The sequence below is a fragment of the Notamacropus eugenii genome, chromosome 4, assembly GCF_028372415.1.
Source record: "Notamacropus eugenii isolate mMacEug1 chromosome 4, mMacEug1.pri_v2, whole genome shotgun sequence".
In the NCBI taxonomy this organism is placed as follows: Eukaryota; Metazoa; Chordata; class Mammalia; order Diprotodontia; family Macropodidae; genus Notamacropus; species Notamacropus eugenii.
Window position 1 is genome coordinate 294,718,055 of NC_092875.1, and position 17,930 is coordinate 294,735,984.

Below are 17,930 nucleotides of genomic sequence, written 5' to 3' on the forward strand. Positions count from 1 at the left end.
AGATCTTCCTGACTCCAAGCCCAGAATTCCATCCACTGATCTATCTACATGCCTCCAAAAGGCAGTCTCCCATCTAAGTACTAACCAGGTCTGACCCTGCTTAGCTTCCCAAGATCAGAGGACATCAGGCCTATTCAAGGTGGTATGGCCCTAGACAGAGAGATGTTTACCATAGCTCCAACACTCTTGTGCATGTAAGACATCTGATAACAAGCATTCATGCAGAATGGCTTGAGCTTCTACTATTCTTAAGAAAGCAACCAGTCCACTAAGTCCTTTCAAAGTCTTTCTATCTCCCATTGATGAATAAATTAATGATAAAGCATTTATTAAGAGCTTATGGGTGTGCCAACCATAGTGCTAATGACCTGCAAAAGCAAAACTGGTCCTTGTCCTCTAGAAGCTTACATTCAAACTGTGGGATATAATACATATAGGGAGAATAGTAGCCAAAGAGGGATATTTTGGTTTAGAAAGCAATCCTGGGGAAATATTGACACATATTTTCCAGGGTCAAAGAGAACTGACTTTGATTATAATTCTACAACTGGTAGGAAGGAAAGGGTACAAGGGATTGTGCAAGCTCAGGGAAGTATGAAAGCTAGTAAGAGGATTTCTATGGCAGCCATATATATCAGGACGTGAAGCCCCAACACAGGAATTCAGGGAAGGAAGGGGTCAAGTTCTCCAGGGCTTGGCTTCTGGACCAGGCAGCATCAGTGGTTAGTAAGAAGTCCTTAACCTAGGATGTGAAATTGATTGTCCATCCTGATTCTGCTCTCACAGTCACATGTGCCCATCCCTAAACAGGGATTCAAACAAGTTTTCTAGGTTCCTTTTTAGGACCCAAATCCCACTCCAAGTTACTATACTACCAAAGAAGGATAAAGCTGGTTAAGAGATGCCATCACTACTGAGAATGTTAACACTGTGGATGTGAATGTGAAATTTTGGACTAAGGATGGTATAAGTGTCTTAATGATTCTTATTCAGCAGAAGCTTGAAGGTAACACCCTGAACTGAGTCTATTTTCCTATTATTTGTTTTAATGGGTCAGGAAAAGCATGGCTTGCCTACTCATTCTAGACAAAGCTATGTAAGCTTCTGAATCCTAGGTTTCGTGTAACTTTGGATTCAGGGAAATTCAGGTATGGACCTGGTAGTACAGAGGACACTGATCTAGGTGTAAATGAGTAGGTCAGCAGTAGCAGATAGGGAGATGGCCTGGATGGATAGTATGTGAAGCTGAATCATGACATGTTGCCTAGGGGTCAGCCAGTAGCTTCAGGAAGACTCAAGTCCAAATCATCCCTCAAACATTTCCTAGTTGTGTGACCCCAGGTAGTCACTTAACCACCACGATTTGCCTCATCTTCCTCATATCTAAATGGGAAGAACAGCACTTACCTCCTAGAGTTGTTGTGAAGATCAAACGTGAATTTATAAAGCACAACACAGTTACTTGGCATACGGTAGGCACAACATAAAAGCTAGCTATAATAATAATAATAATTTTATTTATATAGTACCCATGTGCCAGACACTGTGCTAAACACTTTACAAATATTTGCCTCAGTTTCCAAAACTGTAAAATGGGGATAGCAGCACCTACTTCAAAGAGATGTAAAGATCAAATGAGATATTTATAAGGTTTTAGCATGGTGCTTGGTACATAGTAGCTGCTCAATAAATGCTTATTCCCTCCATTCCCCTGAAACTGAAAGTACCACCATCCTCCCAGCCAACCTGGCTCAAAGCTAGGTGTCATCCTCAACTCCTCAGTCACACTCTCAATCCAAATAACCCAACTATTGACAACAATAACTCCCACTATATATTCATTTGGCACAGCTACTACTCCGCTACTCATGCCTAGACTACTGCAACAGACTGCAATTTGGCCTCTTTGTCTCAAGTTTCTCCCAACACCAGTCCATCTTCCACTCAGCTACCAAAGTGATCTTCTACTAATAAAGTTCAGTTCTCAATCATATCACTTCCCTACTCAATAAGCAACTGGCTCCCAAGATCAAATACAAAAATCTCTGGCCTTCACAATGTGGTCCTTTCCTACCTTTTCAGTATTCTTATACTTCACACCCCTCCAGTAACACTGGCTTCCTTGCTATTTCCCAATCACAATTCTCACACCCACAATCCACTTTTCACTTTACCTTTTCACTAACTGTCCCCAAAACATTTTTTTCTCCTTGCCTCAGCTTCCCTGGCTTTCTTCAAGATTCAGCTAAAATACCACCTTTGACATGAGGCTTTTCACTCATTCTCACTGCTACTACCTTCTACATAGGTATGGCAGATATTGTCCACATAGATATTACCTCCCCCATTAGAACAAGCTCCTTCAGGGCAAGGGCTGTTTTTGCCTTTCTTTGTATCCTCAGCGCATGGCCTATATTCCTAATTTTAAAATGCCGTGGGGTTTTATTACTTGTTTCAGATTCTCCATATGCTTCAGCTTCACTTTCCAGTTGGTGTTCTCGGCCATCTCATCTTCTCCCTGCTAGTATTGATCTGCTTCTGCCCACCTGGAGCAGCACCCTCAAGGCAACAAGCAGTTATTATTTATATGTGTGCCCAGCTTCAATCTCTCCCAGCTAGACCACGCAATTGTCAGGAGTCTGCAATTTAGGTAAGCACTTAATAGGAAGAGACTACAGATAATTCACAAAATGAATAAGCAATACAATCAGATTTTCAGTTTGCTTTTTCAGCTAGCAAATCATAGCACATGCATATATAATTACCAGAGAGCTAAGATATAAAATCATAGATCATCCAAAGCTGTAAGATACCTTAAGAGATCGTCTAATCCAATTCCCTTCTTTTATATGTGAGGATACAGACAGAGAAGTTAAGTGAGTTGTTAAAAGTAACAACTAATTAGTAACATAGATGAGACTCTCCCATTTTTGGAAAATGAGAAAACAGTGAGTAGAAAATTTTTGACCAGATTTATTCATTATTAAACTTCAGCATTTCAAGGATCTGTAATTCCAATCCCTCTACCTATGCATACTAGGCAACCAACCTGGTCAAGAGCCTCTTCAAAATTAGGCAGGCTAGCCCTTAACCAAGAGACAAACACTTAGACCATAATTAAAATCATCATAATTCCCTGCTGGCATTGCTTTAAAGAATCCAGAATTGCCTTGCGGTCACAATAGGCAGGTGACTTCAGGGGCTACCTTACAGAATTTTAAAGTTAGGTAAATGTATGTGTAATATATGTATGAATATATATATATATATATATATGCAAAGTAATGGTAACAGAAAGAAAAATGTTAAAAAAGCTTAAAATAATTAAGGAAAAGAAAAATAGGCAAAGTAAGCAAAGATCATTAATAGAGGAAATACAGTTCTACAGGTTAATTGGGGGAAGACATTCTTCACTTGATGTATACTTAAGATATTTGAATATTCAGAATTGTAGGAATTAGAAGTTACAAAAAGTATATTTACCTAGTCACCGCCAGAGAATTTCAAATTTACAGATACAGAATTTTAATTTGAGGGCTGATTCTTATCTGGAATTCCTCTAATCAGAAAATAACCATCACTTTGCTTATTATTAATCCAAGACCCAGTTCTTAATCAAAAAGAGTGGCCCATCAGCAATGACAATCCCTCCCCTTCCCAAAAAAAGAAAATTAAAAATTGTTTGCAGCAAATTTCTCTCATTTGCAAGATATGCAAGGAATCTATACAAATACACAACAAAAGTCATTTCCTCGGGATGACTGGCCAAAGGACATGCACAAATAGTTTTCAAAAGAAATGTAAGTTATCAATAACCATATGAAAAAAGGCAGCAAATGACTAATAAAAAATGCAAATCCATGTCAAAGGCATCAGAATGGCAAAGAGGAAAATGACTGAAAGAATAAGGGAATAATGGGAAAATAGGCACTCAATGCATTGTTAGTTGAGCTGTGAATTGTAGCACAGAACTGAACACAAAGCAGGTGCTCAACAATTTCACAATGGCTGAACAAATAACAGCATATAAATGTAATGGAATATCACTGTGCCAGAAAGCCTAGGATGACTTGTGCAAACTAATGCAGAGTTAAATGAGTAGAACTAGAAGAACAATTTACGTGACAACTACAATAATGTAAAGGAAAACAACTTTGAAACATGTTAGAAAGTGAATAATAAAGTTGTCTCTCATCTCGACAGTGATTTGGATAAGAGATGCAGAGTAAGACATAACACTCTCAGATACAGAAAATATATTTATTTGTTTTGCTTGACTATATACTTCTTGGTTATGATATGGTGCTTGGGCCCCAATTCTAAAGTCATATTTCTCTTTAAAAATCACATTTCTCCCGAACCTCAAAATACTATCTCAGGCAGTTTCTCCCCAGCCCAAGGACACAGCCTGCCCTAGCAATAACCGTTATCTCCCTTCCTGATACAGTAGCCAGCTGCACCTATAGAACTCATTAGTTTGAACCAGCTGTGAACTGGCTTACCAGGTGGTGTGCTGGGTCATAACCACATTCACTACTCACTGATCTATCACATGTATCCTAGACTTAGACGTACCTATACTCCTTGACATTTATCTTGTCTAATAAGACACTGATGAGAGCAGCCTGGGTTTTCTGAGCCAATTCTGACCGCTGGTAGACAGTGACAGTTCAGGCCTAAAACCACACCTCCAGCCCACTTTGGGCCATTTCCAGATGAATTTTGGGTAAAATACCTGAGCAGTAGTTACCAAAAGTGCATGTTCCTTTAAGAACTGACCACTCCCTAATCCCACCCCAAAACACCTCGTTAGCATATTTGGCACAAGTGATACTACAGAATATCCTATATAAACTTTCCCTATACCCCTTTAAGGTTACAGGTTCCCTAAGAACTCTTGGCCACTGAAAAGAGTAATAAATCTTTACCTTGACTTCAACAATGCTTGAGTCCATGAATTTTTCTCCAGACAACCTGCCCCTGATAACCTGGTCTTTGTGGGGGTCTCACATCCCCCTTCCAAACCTCATCAGTTACAAGTAGCTTTATTTAACTAAGGACTCAGAAGAGAAAGTTCTTGCCACCAATATACTTGGCAGAGTCAAATGCTTCAACATCAGAAACAGATACAGTTTTCTCAATAGAAATAACACTAGATGCATGACCTGGTGCAGTGGCAGTAAACCCTAGGGACCAGTGGATCTTTCCATCTGCTATCTACCTGAAACTTCCTATATATGTTGTCTCCTCCTATTAGAATGTGAGCTCTTTGGGAGTATGGATGGGGTCACTTTTTTCTCTGTAGCCCCAGTGCTTGGTACTGGGTATACAGTAAACACTTAATGTTTTTTCCCCAACCTATGCCTCTAAATGTTTGCCCAGCACCTCTCTAGAAAGCATTAATTAAGTTACCAAGAAAGCATTAAGTATGCTACTATGGCCAGGACTGACCAAAGTTCTTTAGTCTTTCAAAGTGAGAGTTCTCCATAATTAGCCAGACTACATCAACCTGCCTGCAGCTCTCCGGCCACCTTCAGGCCATATCTCCTCACCTTCAGCTCTCCACTCTTGCCCTGGGGTCAAGTTTGCTCCGGATGGCTAAGAAATCTCCATAAGTGACTTGCTTCAAGCTGTGTCAAAAGGTAACCACCACCATCTCCCTCCCCAACCCCAATATGGCTCTTGGAATAACTAAATCAATACTATCCTGGAAAGGACGTTCCCCTGAGGTTCCACTCACCAACCAGTGACTTCCTAAATCATATCACTTATCCCTTATATATACACTATCTTCCCTTGGTAGAAGTCAATAAGGACTTTCTTTTGTTTCACCACAAACTAGCAATCTTGCACCTAATGAACAAAATAAAATATATGCTTTTTAATTCATTAATTTCATTCACAAGAGCGTGGACTGGTAGGTAGTTACACTGATTTAGGAAAAGAACATCAATAAAACAAATTTTTTTAAAAGAAAAAGATAAAAGTTCAGAAGGGGACACAGGTAAGAAAGGCAGTTTGGTTACTATAATGTTAAATTTTATATACTCATAGGGACAATTTCTTCATGAAGGGATAGTGTGCAAAACTTGGAGTCAAGCAGACCTGGATTCAAATCCTGCCAGACACCGTGTGACCCTAAGCAAGTCAATCTCAATTTCTGCATCTGTTAAATCTGTTTTCTAGGTTTGGTGACCTGAAAGGTCCCTTTCCAGTTCTAAATTATTGATCCTGAAAACTCTCAGGTTAGGAAACTCCTTACAGAAATGTGCCTTCTCTGTAATTTATAACCCTAGAAAGTTGCTTAAAAGGTTAGAGGAACTTGCCCAGGGTCACACAACCAGCGTGTGTCAGAGGCAGGGCGTAGTTGAAATATTCATGTTAATGTTTAAGTTCACTTTTTTTAAGACAAAAAAAATGAGGGAGGCATTGCTCCAAAAGGAACCACAAATAAGGAAGAAGTTTGAAAACTACTGCCTTAATAGAAAGCATAAAATGGGCTGTGATCAAGGGCCTTTCATGTTAGTTTGGGACACTGGAAAAGTCAGGCTTTCATTTCCATACGTGTAAAAATAAGTTAAGATTAGATGATCTCTAGTCCTTATCAGCTCTTCAATTGTTTAAATCTATGAATACTAATACAATATACATCTTGAGATTGCAAAATAAATTTTTCTTAAAAAATTCAGATTTCATCTTTAGGAAATACTACTCTAAAATAGTCTGTTTACCTTTGATTTTATTACATTGGTTCTAGAAACTAATTTTTTTCATGTCTATTTGTGTTTATGCCTCGTTATTTTAATATATATTTTATGTCAATTTACAAACCTGTAGAGGGCTTTACCCTCTTAATATTTAGTAGCAGCATTATGTCCAGATAATGACATTGTTCTTTAGATCAAGAAAATTAAAGAACCTGCTCATATCTCTTAAATGGTAAGACCATCAATCACAACCCAGCAAATGAAATATGCTTTGAGATATTGTTTACTTTTTCAGTAGATATTTTAGTCATCTAGGATAATGTATTACAAACTAATAAATTTTTTCAGGAAAAAAATCTAGTCACCAAGGACAACATGAAAATAGACTTGCATAATATCCAAGATATATTAGGAAATGACACAAATTCTAAGAGCTATTTCCCAATAGGTAAGAGGTCAAAGATGAACAGTTTTCAAAAGAATTGCAAATTATAAATAATCATTTGAAAATATTTCCCAAAATACTAATAGTAAGAGAAATATAAAATTACAATAGCTGAAATTACCTAACACCTTGCAAAATTGCAAAAAGAAAAAAAAACAGTCAACATTAATGGGGCTGTGGGAAGGCATGAACATTAATATTCTGTTGATGAAGATATAAAGGGAAAGGAATAAGTATTTATATAAGTACCTACTGTGTGCCAGACACTGTGCTGCGCACTGGACAAACAGCTCATTTGATCCTCACAATATTTTTGTAAGGTAAGACCCTGTTATTATTCCCACTTTACAGCTGAAGAAACTGAGGCAAAGAGACATTAAGAGACTTGCCCAAGATCACATAGCTAATAAGTGTGTGAGATGGAATTTGAACTCAGGTCTTCATGACTCCAGATCCACAGCTCTTTCCACTGTACAAATTAGGTGCCTTATCCATCAAATGGTTTGATAGCTCTGGTTATCAATTTGGAATTCTGAAAGAAAAGGGAACTTAACTGTCCATATTCTTTGACCTAATGATCCAGCAAAACATTCATAGTAGCACTCGTTATAGTAGAAAAAAAAAGTAAACAATGATATAGATTCCATTGACTGGGAAACGGTTGGGAAAAAAAACCAATTATGCTGTATGAATATTATGCATCCGGAAAAAAGAGATTTATATGACCTTGGAGCACAAAATAAACAGAACCAAAGAGTAACATATCTCATGACTACAACTATAGAAATGAAAAGATCATTTAAAGGAAGTTGAATTGAGTACAGTTAACTGGAAAAAAAATGAAGGATCCAAAGAATATATAATGAAATATAGTTCCCTCCTCACAGAAGCAGGGAAATGATACTAGGCTAGAGTATTGTATTGTAAGATATAGTTATTGTATCAGATGTTATTTTCTAATTGTTTTAATTTGTTATAAGGGAGGGCCTCAATCTGAAAGGATTTCTATACTCTAATCATCCCATCTTCCCTTTTAAGAAATGACCAATGTAAAAGACAAAAAAACATGAATAAAATCATCTTCCAAAATAGTCTTGTAGACTTAAATTTCAAGGTTTTTCTATCATTCAAGAGACTTGACTTTTCTTTATGATCAAAAGCAAAGAAAGTGTTAAGGCTTGCACATCAGAGAGTGTATACCAACATTTTAGAATTTCAAATGCAGGGGATAACTTTAGTGTTAGAGATTCCAGAATAAAATTTCAAATATATTTCTAATTAACAAAAACAAAACCAGTTTTCTTCCCCAGTTAGCTAGTCTAAAGTCACTAAAAGCTTTAGGACAAAGAGTGATGCTTGGAACACAAAACATGCATACACATACACATATACATATACATACTGTGTGGACTACATTTTTCATACTGCCTCTGTCTGTCAAACTCTAAGTTGATAAAAATTGAGTTCTGTCCCAACTTGGTTTCTGCTCACAATTCAAATTTCCCTTCTCATTTTCAAAAAAAAAAAAAAACCAGTTATAATCTTGTCTTTCAGAACCTCAGATCTAATTTTACTCTTAATATTTTGCTGCAAGTCACTATCACTGTAATACACTCTACCAAATAATCCCATATGATAGTTTTTCCCCCACAATAAAGGTTATTTGAACATTTAGTTCAAATTCTATTTAACATAGGGTTTCTCCCTACATTTCTCCTTCTGAGTCTTAAATGATAGATGGACTTTCCATCGATCCTCCGTGATCAAACTCTCCTGAGTACTTAATACTCCGAATTTTTTCCACATATTGAACTGACACTTTCCCCTCAAATTAATTTAATTACATCTTTCCTTGTATTTCTTCAACAAAAATAAATATATAACCTTTTGTGTGTTGCATGAAAGAGTAGGGAAGGAAAGGCAAGAGAAAAAGCACAGAGAATAATAAAAGGAGAATGAGGTAAATGGGAACAAAGATGGTGTGTGCACAAAAGGGGAAGGATGCAGAAAAGGGAAGAGGAGAAAAGGAAGATCGTGTTGTCACAGCTTACAAAGAGAAAAAGCTGGGAGGAGTTTACATTTTTCAGAAGCCAAAAAACAAAAGAGCTATTTTTAACGGCGTGAAGCAAAATGAAGCAGTTTTGTTCCCTGAAGAGTTAAGTCCTTAAGCTCCAAAAATCCTGAGCTGACAGCTCACACCTCGGACTTAGTTTCTCTTCCAAGCAACTAACATTTTCGTAATTCTAGTCACCTTTGAATGAACACATGTGCCATCCATTTCAACGAACTAGAACACTGCCATCTGTCCAGGCAGTCTTCGGACGGTACAGTATCGATAAGGGTCTCTAACTCCTCATCGAAAACTCCAGTGGAAATGACATTAATAAACTCCCACTAAAAAGCGTTTCGCTAAAATGTTTGGAGAAAGGAAAGCAGAGGACGGTAAAACTGCGACCAAGGTTAAAAGTAGGGTACTTAGTTCTGGGGGCCGGGGGGATTACACATCGGGTGAGGAAGCAGCAGAGGAGCCGGTACGTGAAAGTTTCGGGGAGACCCAGACTGGAGCATTATTGGGTGAGACTTTAAACAGTGGGAGGATGTCCTACATAAGGTACGGGGCAGGGGAGAGCCAGAGGCGAAGGCTGCCGGTCAAGGGAGTGACTGTAGCTACAAGGAGCACTGGATTCAAGGGCGAAGGGGAAGGTATTTTACTCATAGAGGTGGGGAGCAGAGGCAGCGGGAGAAGAAGGGAAGGAAGGCGGCCAAAGGAAGAGCCTCGGAGGCCCGGCCGGAGCCGCCGTCCCCGGGGACCGACCTCGGGGTCTCTCGGTCTCTCCCACTTGACACAGATCCTCCCTCTCACTCCGGTCTGGACGCCGAGGCGGTCACGAAGCCCACGGGGAAAACAGCTGTTTCCTTTCGGGACAGGGAGAAGGGCAAGCAGGGGAACCTGGGCCGTGAAGGCAGAGGGGAGCGGCCGGGGGGCCACGGCTCGGGCCAACCCAGCCCTCCGCACCCTTCCCCCCACCATTCCCCCAACTTCTCCGGCTCCGGGGTCGGCTAGGGCGGGCCGGTGGTACCCCGCCTTCCCCGCGGCCGCCGGGGGCGAGGAGAGGCGGAGCCGGCCCGGCGCCGCAGACCCCGGCAGGCTCGCAGCCCTCCGCTCCCGCGGCCGCCGCCGCCGCCCTCAGCCAATCCCACAACCTCACCCCTCCTCAGCCGGGCGTTCGGATGCCGCAAACTCCTCTCACCTGCATGGACGCCATGATGGAACCATCCCCCCTGCCCGGCGCAGCCAGAGACGCAGGAGGAGGAGCCGCCGTGCTCGCGTCACGCCGCGGGATCCCAGGATCCGGGCTTGGGGGCGGGGGGTCGGAGACCGCAGGAGAAGGGAGAGCGAGATCCGGATTGGCCGCTGGGCCCACGAGCCGCGAGAGGGGGCGGGCCTAGGTGGGGGCGGGGCGGGAGCCCCGCAGGTGCTCACAGTTCCCTCTCCTCCTTCTCGGTCCTCTCCCCCCACCCCCCAGCCATCCCGGCCCAACGTCCGAGGCGGCCCCGCCCAGAAGCACCCGGGAAAGAATGAGGGAGGGGGAGGGGGAGGACAAGAGAAAGCGGGGGAAGGAGTTTAGTGCCAGGGCCCGGGAGGGCTCCGAGGCGAGATGCGGGGAGCCGGCTGGCCTCGGTCCGGGGATTAGCTCCTTCTGGTCCCCGCGTTCTGGACCATTCGTTTCCTCCTGACTTTCACAGTCTCGCGGCCCCCGCCCCCGGGACCCTGCCTTAGTGTGGAGCTAGCCCCGGAGGTCTCCACGTCCCCGCGGGGCGGTAGGACGAGGGGTAATCAGCGGAACCGGTCCGCCGAGATGAGCTGGGATGTGCCCGAGGACGTGCCTGCAGAGGCGGTGGGTCCGGCCCGCCCCGCGCTCGGGGAGCGCTGCTGCCGGGGCGGCCGCGGGGTCAAGCGCCGGGAGGACGGAGAAACGCCGACAAGCCCCCGGAGCCGCCCCGACCCGCCGGGCGCGGGCCTCGGAATCCTGCCGCTCCCCGGGCGGAGGCATTCCGAACTCACTGCACATCCGTGCTGGTGACTGTCCTCCGAAGTGTAGACTTTGCAAGTGCTGGCACCATTGCTGCCTTTAAATAGAGGACAGAGTCGGCGCTGGAGAGAGGTGGGGAGCGGTGTGTGAATGACTCTGAATATGTGGATCTATTTTGTTTTTTACTGTAATTTCTGTTACACATACGAACCTGTCTGAACTTCGGACGTCTGGGGATGGGGGTGCGGGAGGCGTACAATCCACAAGATCTCCCTGAACATTCGAGATCTGGAGGATGAAAAATGCTCTGTAAGAAGCAAACCTTCACCCAGGAAAAAACTTCAGACTGTCATCCGTGAAAGCAGCACGTGTATGTGAACCACCTAGGTAATGCTGTGCAAAGCAGACGCGAGTACTTCAGATTTAAAAGTATTCTAAAGTTAGAACGGTGTCTTTTACTTCTTATATTTGTCTTTATTTTGAAAAAAAATAAAAAACTTCCCATGAAATTTCAAAAGTGACTTTGAAGAAGAAGGAGTTGGAAAATATACTAATTATTCTTCATTAACGTATAGGATTTGTGATTGTTCATATTCAAGGGGGACATCTCCAAATCTTATGAAACTACATGGTTTTGATGTCAAAATATATATTCTCAGCTACAGCAGCGCTTGCTTTTACTTGCTAACTTCCCTGACCGCGTAGATTAGAGAAACTGGTTGGTTTTCTCTGTCGGAGAAAAATTAGTCAATTTTATCAACAATAGTCCGGAAGGCATGTAGTCTAAGCTGTGAAAAGACAGTTTTGTCCGGTCAAAATTACTACACTGAGAGGGAAGAAATATTCAATATTAAAAAAAAGAAGAAGAAGCTTAACAATTAGAGCTGAACTGTCAAACATGAATACCTAGACAGATCTAGCACTTTTTAAGGCAAAAATACTTGATGATCCTATGTTCACAAAAAAGGGTAATGCCTTTGTTAATGCCTTGACCCCAAACCTTATGGATGTCAATAAGGAAGAGACATTTTTCAAGAATCTGGACAAAATCATAATATCACTATCAAATCTGAAGTTGTTGGTCATATGAATTTCAATGTATTTGTTAGCAGGGATGCTAAATGCGATGGAGAAGTCATTGGAGAAATCAGAAAACTATAGAACCACAGAATTTTCTAGCTGGAAAGGTCCTTAGAGATAATTTAGTTAACTTATTTAATTCTTTAGGCCAACAAGGTGTCAGTAGTTAGAGTGCAGGGCCTGGAATCAGAAAGACTCTTCTTTTTGAGTTCAAATCTGGCCTTCACACACTTACTAGTTGTGTAACTATGGGCAAGTCTCTTAAACCTGTTTGCCTCAGTTTCCTCATCCATAAAATGATTTGAAGAAGGAAATGACAAACCACTCCAGTATCTCAGCCAAGAAAATCCCAAATGGGGTCACAAAGAGTCAAACATAACTGAAAACAACTCAACATTTAATTCTTTAGATGAACAGCATAGCAAGTACCAGCCACATGTTTCATTTATGACTTGAAATCTAAGGAACTGACAAGACCAAATGATCTAGTTAGATATTCAAAATACATTCAGAGTCATATATTATATATATGTATATATGTCATATAATATATGGTGCAGTGGATAGCGCACCAGTGCAGGAATCAGGAGGACCAGAGTTCAAATCTCACCTGAGACACTTGATACTCACTAACTGTGTGACCTTGGGCAAATCACTTAACCCCAATTGCCTCATCCTGGGTCATCTCCAGTCATCCTGATGAATATCTGGTCACTGGATTCAGATGACTGTAGAGGACAGGTGAGGCTGGTGACCTCACAGCCCTCCCTCACTCCAAACAAAGTCAAGTGCAAGTCATGTCATTATTTCTCTGATGGCCTAGTCTTCTTTGGCAATGAAGGATGAACACACACACAATATAAAGCCCCAGAATATTGATATAGGTAGCAAAGAATATTATGCCTTGGATTAACTAATGAAAAAAGCATTTGTTAAGTTAAATATTGTCATACTTTCTGCCAAGCACTGTGCTGAATGCTTGGGCTACAAATAGAAAAGAAAGACAGTCCCTGCTTTCAAAGAACTCACATTCTAACTGGGGAGACAATGTATAGAATTTACTTTCAGGACAGATGATCTTTAGAGTACAGTGGCAAAGCAGTCAGTAATACATCTTTAGTGTCATTTCCATTGATAAACCAAATCCATTTCTGATTTTGACCCTTTTTTTTCTGTTGCCAAGGATTTTAGTGGAGAGAACTTTCTTTTCTGGGGTTTCAGGAGTTTGGAAACAAGTAGACCACTCAATTTCCAAATTAAGCAATAGAATCCTACTGGATTAACTAATTGACTAAGTGCACTAAGGCCTCCTTTTGGTGATGTGAAGAACCCCTTATACAAGTACTAAAAATAGAATATAGTTTGTTGGACCTGAAATATTCATTCAGGAGAGGGCTGTTGTTGTTACCAACCTAAGAGCATCCCCATGGGGAATTTGAGGTACTTGGAGAATTGTGTTCATCAACTCATTGTGGATCTTCATTAAGTATCTGCACTTGAGACCTGTGTGCACCTGTCCCAGAACAAAGGAAAACAGAGAAAGCTGAAGTGTCTTATCCAAGGACACACAATGGTATTCGGTGGAATTTGAATTAGAACCCAGCTCTCTTTCATTCAACATTCATTCAGGAAACTTTCATTCAAAACAGACCTCCACCTTAACGATATCTCATAGTGCCAAGTGACAGCAAATAATTAATTACAAGCATCATCCTCGGCCAAACGCTATTGTACTCAAAAAACTTTGGTGGTTCTCTATTGTCTCTAAGTAAAATACAAACTCCTCTGATATTTTAAGCTCTTCATAATCATATTCTCAGAATATCTCTTATATGGGTCTCTACTCACACAGCCCCCATCTTGGTTCAGGCCCTCATCACCTTTCCCCTAGAATTCCTACAGTCTTTCCCTGCTCTAATTTATTCTTTGCTCAGGATTCAGTCATTTTTCTAAGGCATCCATCATGCCACACTCCATACCTAATAAACTCCAGTAGCTCCCTATTAGTTCTAGAATCAATTATAAAATCTCTTTGGCATTTAAAGAAAGTCCTTCATAACCCCTTCTTACCTTTTCATTCTTCTTATACTTTACTCCTCTCCATGTTAGTTTGACCCAGAAATACTAGCCTATTTACTATTTCTGGCACATGACCTTTCATATCCAGCTTCTGTTGGCGTGCTCTGGCCATACTCTCACCGCCAGTCCCATTCCCCCAGTGCTGCTTTTCCCGATCTCCTTCTTTTCAAATTCCTGGCTTCTTTTAAGACTCAGATCAAATACTACTTCTGCAAGAGGCCTTCCCCAGTATTTCCCTCCCTGACATTACCTACAAATCACAAACTCCTGAAGACAGGAACTGCTTTTGCCTTTCTCTCAATCCCCAATAGTTAGTCAGTGCCTGACATTGTAAGTTCTTAACAAATGCTTATGGACCTATTTTTTAAGACTTATTACTGCTATTCTCCTTATTGTGTTCCAACTGCTTTCATTCCACAATCATTTATTAAGATCCTGTAAGAGAAAAGTTTTAATCAACTATTAAAGGATGTAAGATGCAGCCACTGTTATCAGTGAATGTTGTGATGCCTAAAAGAAATAGAAAGAAGCAGGAGAAGAAGTTTGTTTTAATTTCTTGTTGTTTGGTCATGTCTGACTCTTTGTGACCCCATTTGGGGTTTTCTTGGCGAAGATATTGTAGTGGTTGGCCGTTTCCTTCTCCAGCTCATTTTATAGATGAAGAAACTGAAGCAAACACAGGGTTAAGTGACTTGCTTTGGGTCACACAGCTAATAAGTATCTGATGTCAGATTGGAACTCAGGAAGAGGAATCTTCCTGACTCCAGGCCCAGCAATCTATCCACTGTACCACCTAACTAAAGTATGATGCATGGAGGGGCGGAGCCAAGATGGCAGAGTAGAAAGACGCATATACACATAGCTCCGAACCCACAACCCACAGAACGGCTAGAGGGGAGTAACTCACGGCGAATTCTGCACCCAGAGGCCACGGAATATTGGAGCGAGGGAGATTTCTGTTCCGGAGAGACCTGCAAACCTCTCATGGGGGGTCCTTCGCGCTGTGGACTGGGCGCCGGGACTGGGAGCAGAGGACAGCCCTGCAGCGGCCGCGACACCGTGAGGAAAAGATCCGAGCGGGCTATGGGGACAGGATATCCAGCGGCGGCACAAGCCCCCCCACCCACAGGTGATGAGGGTCGGTGAGAGAGTCTCTTTGGCGGGTCGAGAGGGGAGTGGGGTGTCCCCATGGCTCGGGGCCCCCCCCCGGGAGATAGAAGCTGAGAGGTGGCTGCAGACAGGGGCTCCCCAAGGGGGCAGGAGCCTGAATCCATTGTGGAAGGTCTGTGCATAAACCCCCTGAGGGAACTGAGCCTGAGAGGTGGCCCTGCCCCGACCTGACCATCTGAACTTAATTCTCACACTGAATAGCAGCCCTGCCCCCGCCAAAGCCCTAAGGCAGGAAGCAGCATTTGAATCCCAGTCCCCAAACGCTGGCTGGGAGGACCAGGAGGTGAGGTGGGTGTGAGGAGAATATTCAGAGGTCAAGTCACTGGCTGGGGAGAATGCCCAGAAAAGGGAAAAGAAATAAAACTATTGATGGCTACTTTCTTGGAGATCAGACATTTCCTCCCTTCCTTTCTGATGAGGAAGAACAATGCTTACCATCAGGCAAAGACACAGAAATCAAGGCTTCTGTGTCCCAGCCCACCCAATGGGCTCAGGCCATGGAAGAACTCAAAAAGAATTTTGAAAATCAAGTTGGAGAGGTGGAGGAAAAACTGGGAAGAGAAATGAGAGGGATGAAAGAGAAGCATGAAAGGCAGATCAGCTCCCTGCTAAAGGAGAACCAAAAAAATGTTGAAGAAATTAACACCTTGAAAACTAGCCTAACTCAATTGGCAAAAGAGGTTCAAAAGGCCAATGAGGAGAAGAATGCTTTCAAAAGCAGAATTAGCCAAATGGAAAAGGAGATTCAAAAGCTCACTGAAGAAAATAGATCTTTCAAAACTGAAATGGTACAGATGGACGCTAAGGACTTTATGAGAAAGACAGATATCACAGAACATAGCGTGAAGATTCGAAAAATGGAAGATAATGTGAAATATCTTATTGGAAAAGCAACTGACCTGGAAAATAGAATCAGGAGAGACAATGTAAAAATTCTGGGACTACCTGAAAACCATGATCAAGAGAAGAGCCTAGACATCATCTTCCATGAAATTATCAAGGAAAACTGCCCTGAGATTCTAGAACCAGAGGGCAAAATAAATATTCAAGGAATCCGCAGAGCACCGCATGAAAGAGATCCAAAAAGAGAAACTCCTAGGAACATTGTGGCCAAATTCCAGAACTCCCAGGTGAAAGAGAAAATATTGCAAGCAGCTAGAAAGAAACAATTCAAGTATTGTGGAAATACAATCAGGATAACACAAGATCTAGCACCCTCTACATTAAGGGATCAAAGGGAATGGAATAGGATATTCCAGAAGTCAAAGGAACTAGGACTAAAACCAAGAATCACCTACCCGGCAAAACTGAGTATAATACTTCAGGAGAAAAAATGGTCTTTCAATGAAATAGAGGATTTTCAAATTTTCTTGACGAAAAGACCAGAGCTGAAAAGAAAATTTGACTTTCTAACACAAGAATGAAGAGAACCATGAAAAGGTGAACAGCAAAGAGAAGTCATAAGGGACTTACTAAAGTTGAGCTGTTTACATTCCTACATGGAAAGACAATATTTGTAACTCTTGAAACATTTCAGTATCTGGGTACTGGGTGGGAGTACACACACACACATGCACACACGCACACATACATAGAGACAGAGTGCACAGAGTGATTTGAAGAGGATGGGATCATATCTTAAAAAAAAAAATGAAATCAAGCAGTGAGAGAGAAATATTGGGAGGAGAAAGGGAGAAGTTGAATGGGGCAAATTATCTCTCATAAAAGAGGCAAGCAAAAGACTTATTAGTGGAGGGATAAAGAGGGGAGGCAAGAGAAAAACATGAGGTCTACTCTCATCACATTCCACAAAAGGAAAGAATAAAATGCACACTCATTTTGATAGGAAAACCTATCTCATAATACAGGAGAGTGGGGGACAGGGGCACAAGCAGGGTGGGGGGGAGGATGGAGGGGAGGACATGGGGAGGAGAATGCAATCCGAGGCCGACACTCATGGGGAGGGAAAGGATCTTAAGAGAGTAGAAGTAATGGGGGACAGGATAGGATGGAGGGAAATATAGTTAGTCCCATACAACACAACTAGTATGGAAATCATTTGCAAAACTACACAGATTTGGCCTATATTGAATTGCTTGTCTTCCAAGGGGAAGGGGTGGAGAGGGAGGGAGCTAAAGAAGTTGGAACTCAAAGTGTTAGGATCAAATGTAATGTTCTTACCACTGGGAAATAAGAAATACAGGTTAAGGGGTTAAGAAAGCTATCTGGCCCTACAGGACAAAAGAGAAGACGGAGACAAGGGCAGGGAGGGAGGATAGAGGAGAGAGCAGATTGGTCACAGGGGCAACTAGAATGCTTGGGTATGGGGGGGGAGGGGATAAAAGGGGAGAAAATTTGTAACCCAAAATTTTGTGAAAATAAATGTTAAAAGTTAAATAAAAAAATTTAAAAAAA

At 41.9% G+C, this 17,930-nt stretch overlaps 1 protein-coding gene across 5 annotated transcripts in view; it reads right to left on the reverse strand.

The window, feature by feature from the left end:
- Positions 1–10,590, reverse strand: part of UBE2W (ubiquitin conjugating enzyme E2 W) — an 84,326-nt gene extending 73,736 nt beyond the window's left edge. For 3 of the 5 annotated variants that reach the window (XM_072604890.1, XM_072604889.1, XM_072604891.1), the window contains exon 1: positions 9,968–10,243. In XM_072604890.1, the coding sequence (XP_072460991.1) occupies positions 9,968–10,183 (216 nt within the window). In that variant the 5' untranslated portion in view covers positions 10,184–10,243. Of the gene's footprint in view, positions 1–9,967; positions 10,244–10,361 lie in introns of those variants that run through there. The other 2 variants (XM_072604893.1, XM_072604892.1) reach the window with 2 other exon arrangements.
- Positions 10,591–17,930: the final 7,340 nt, after the last annotated feature.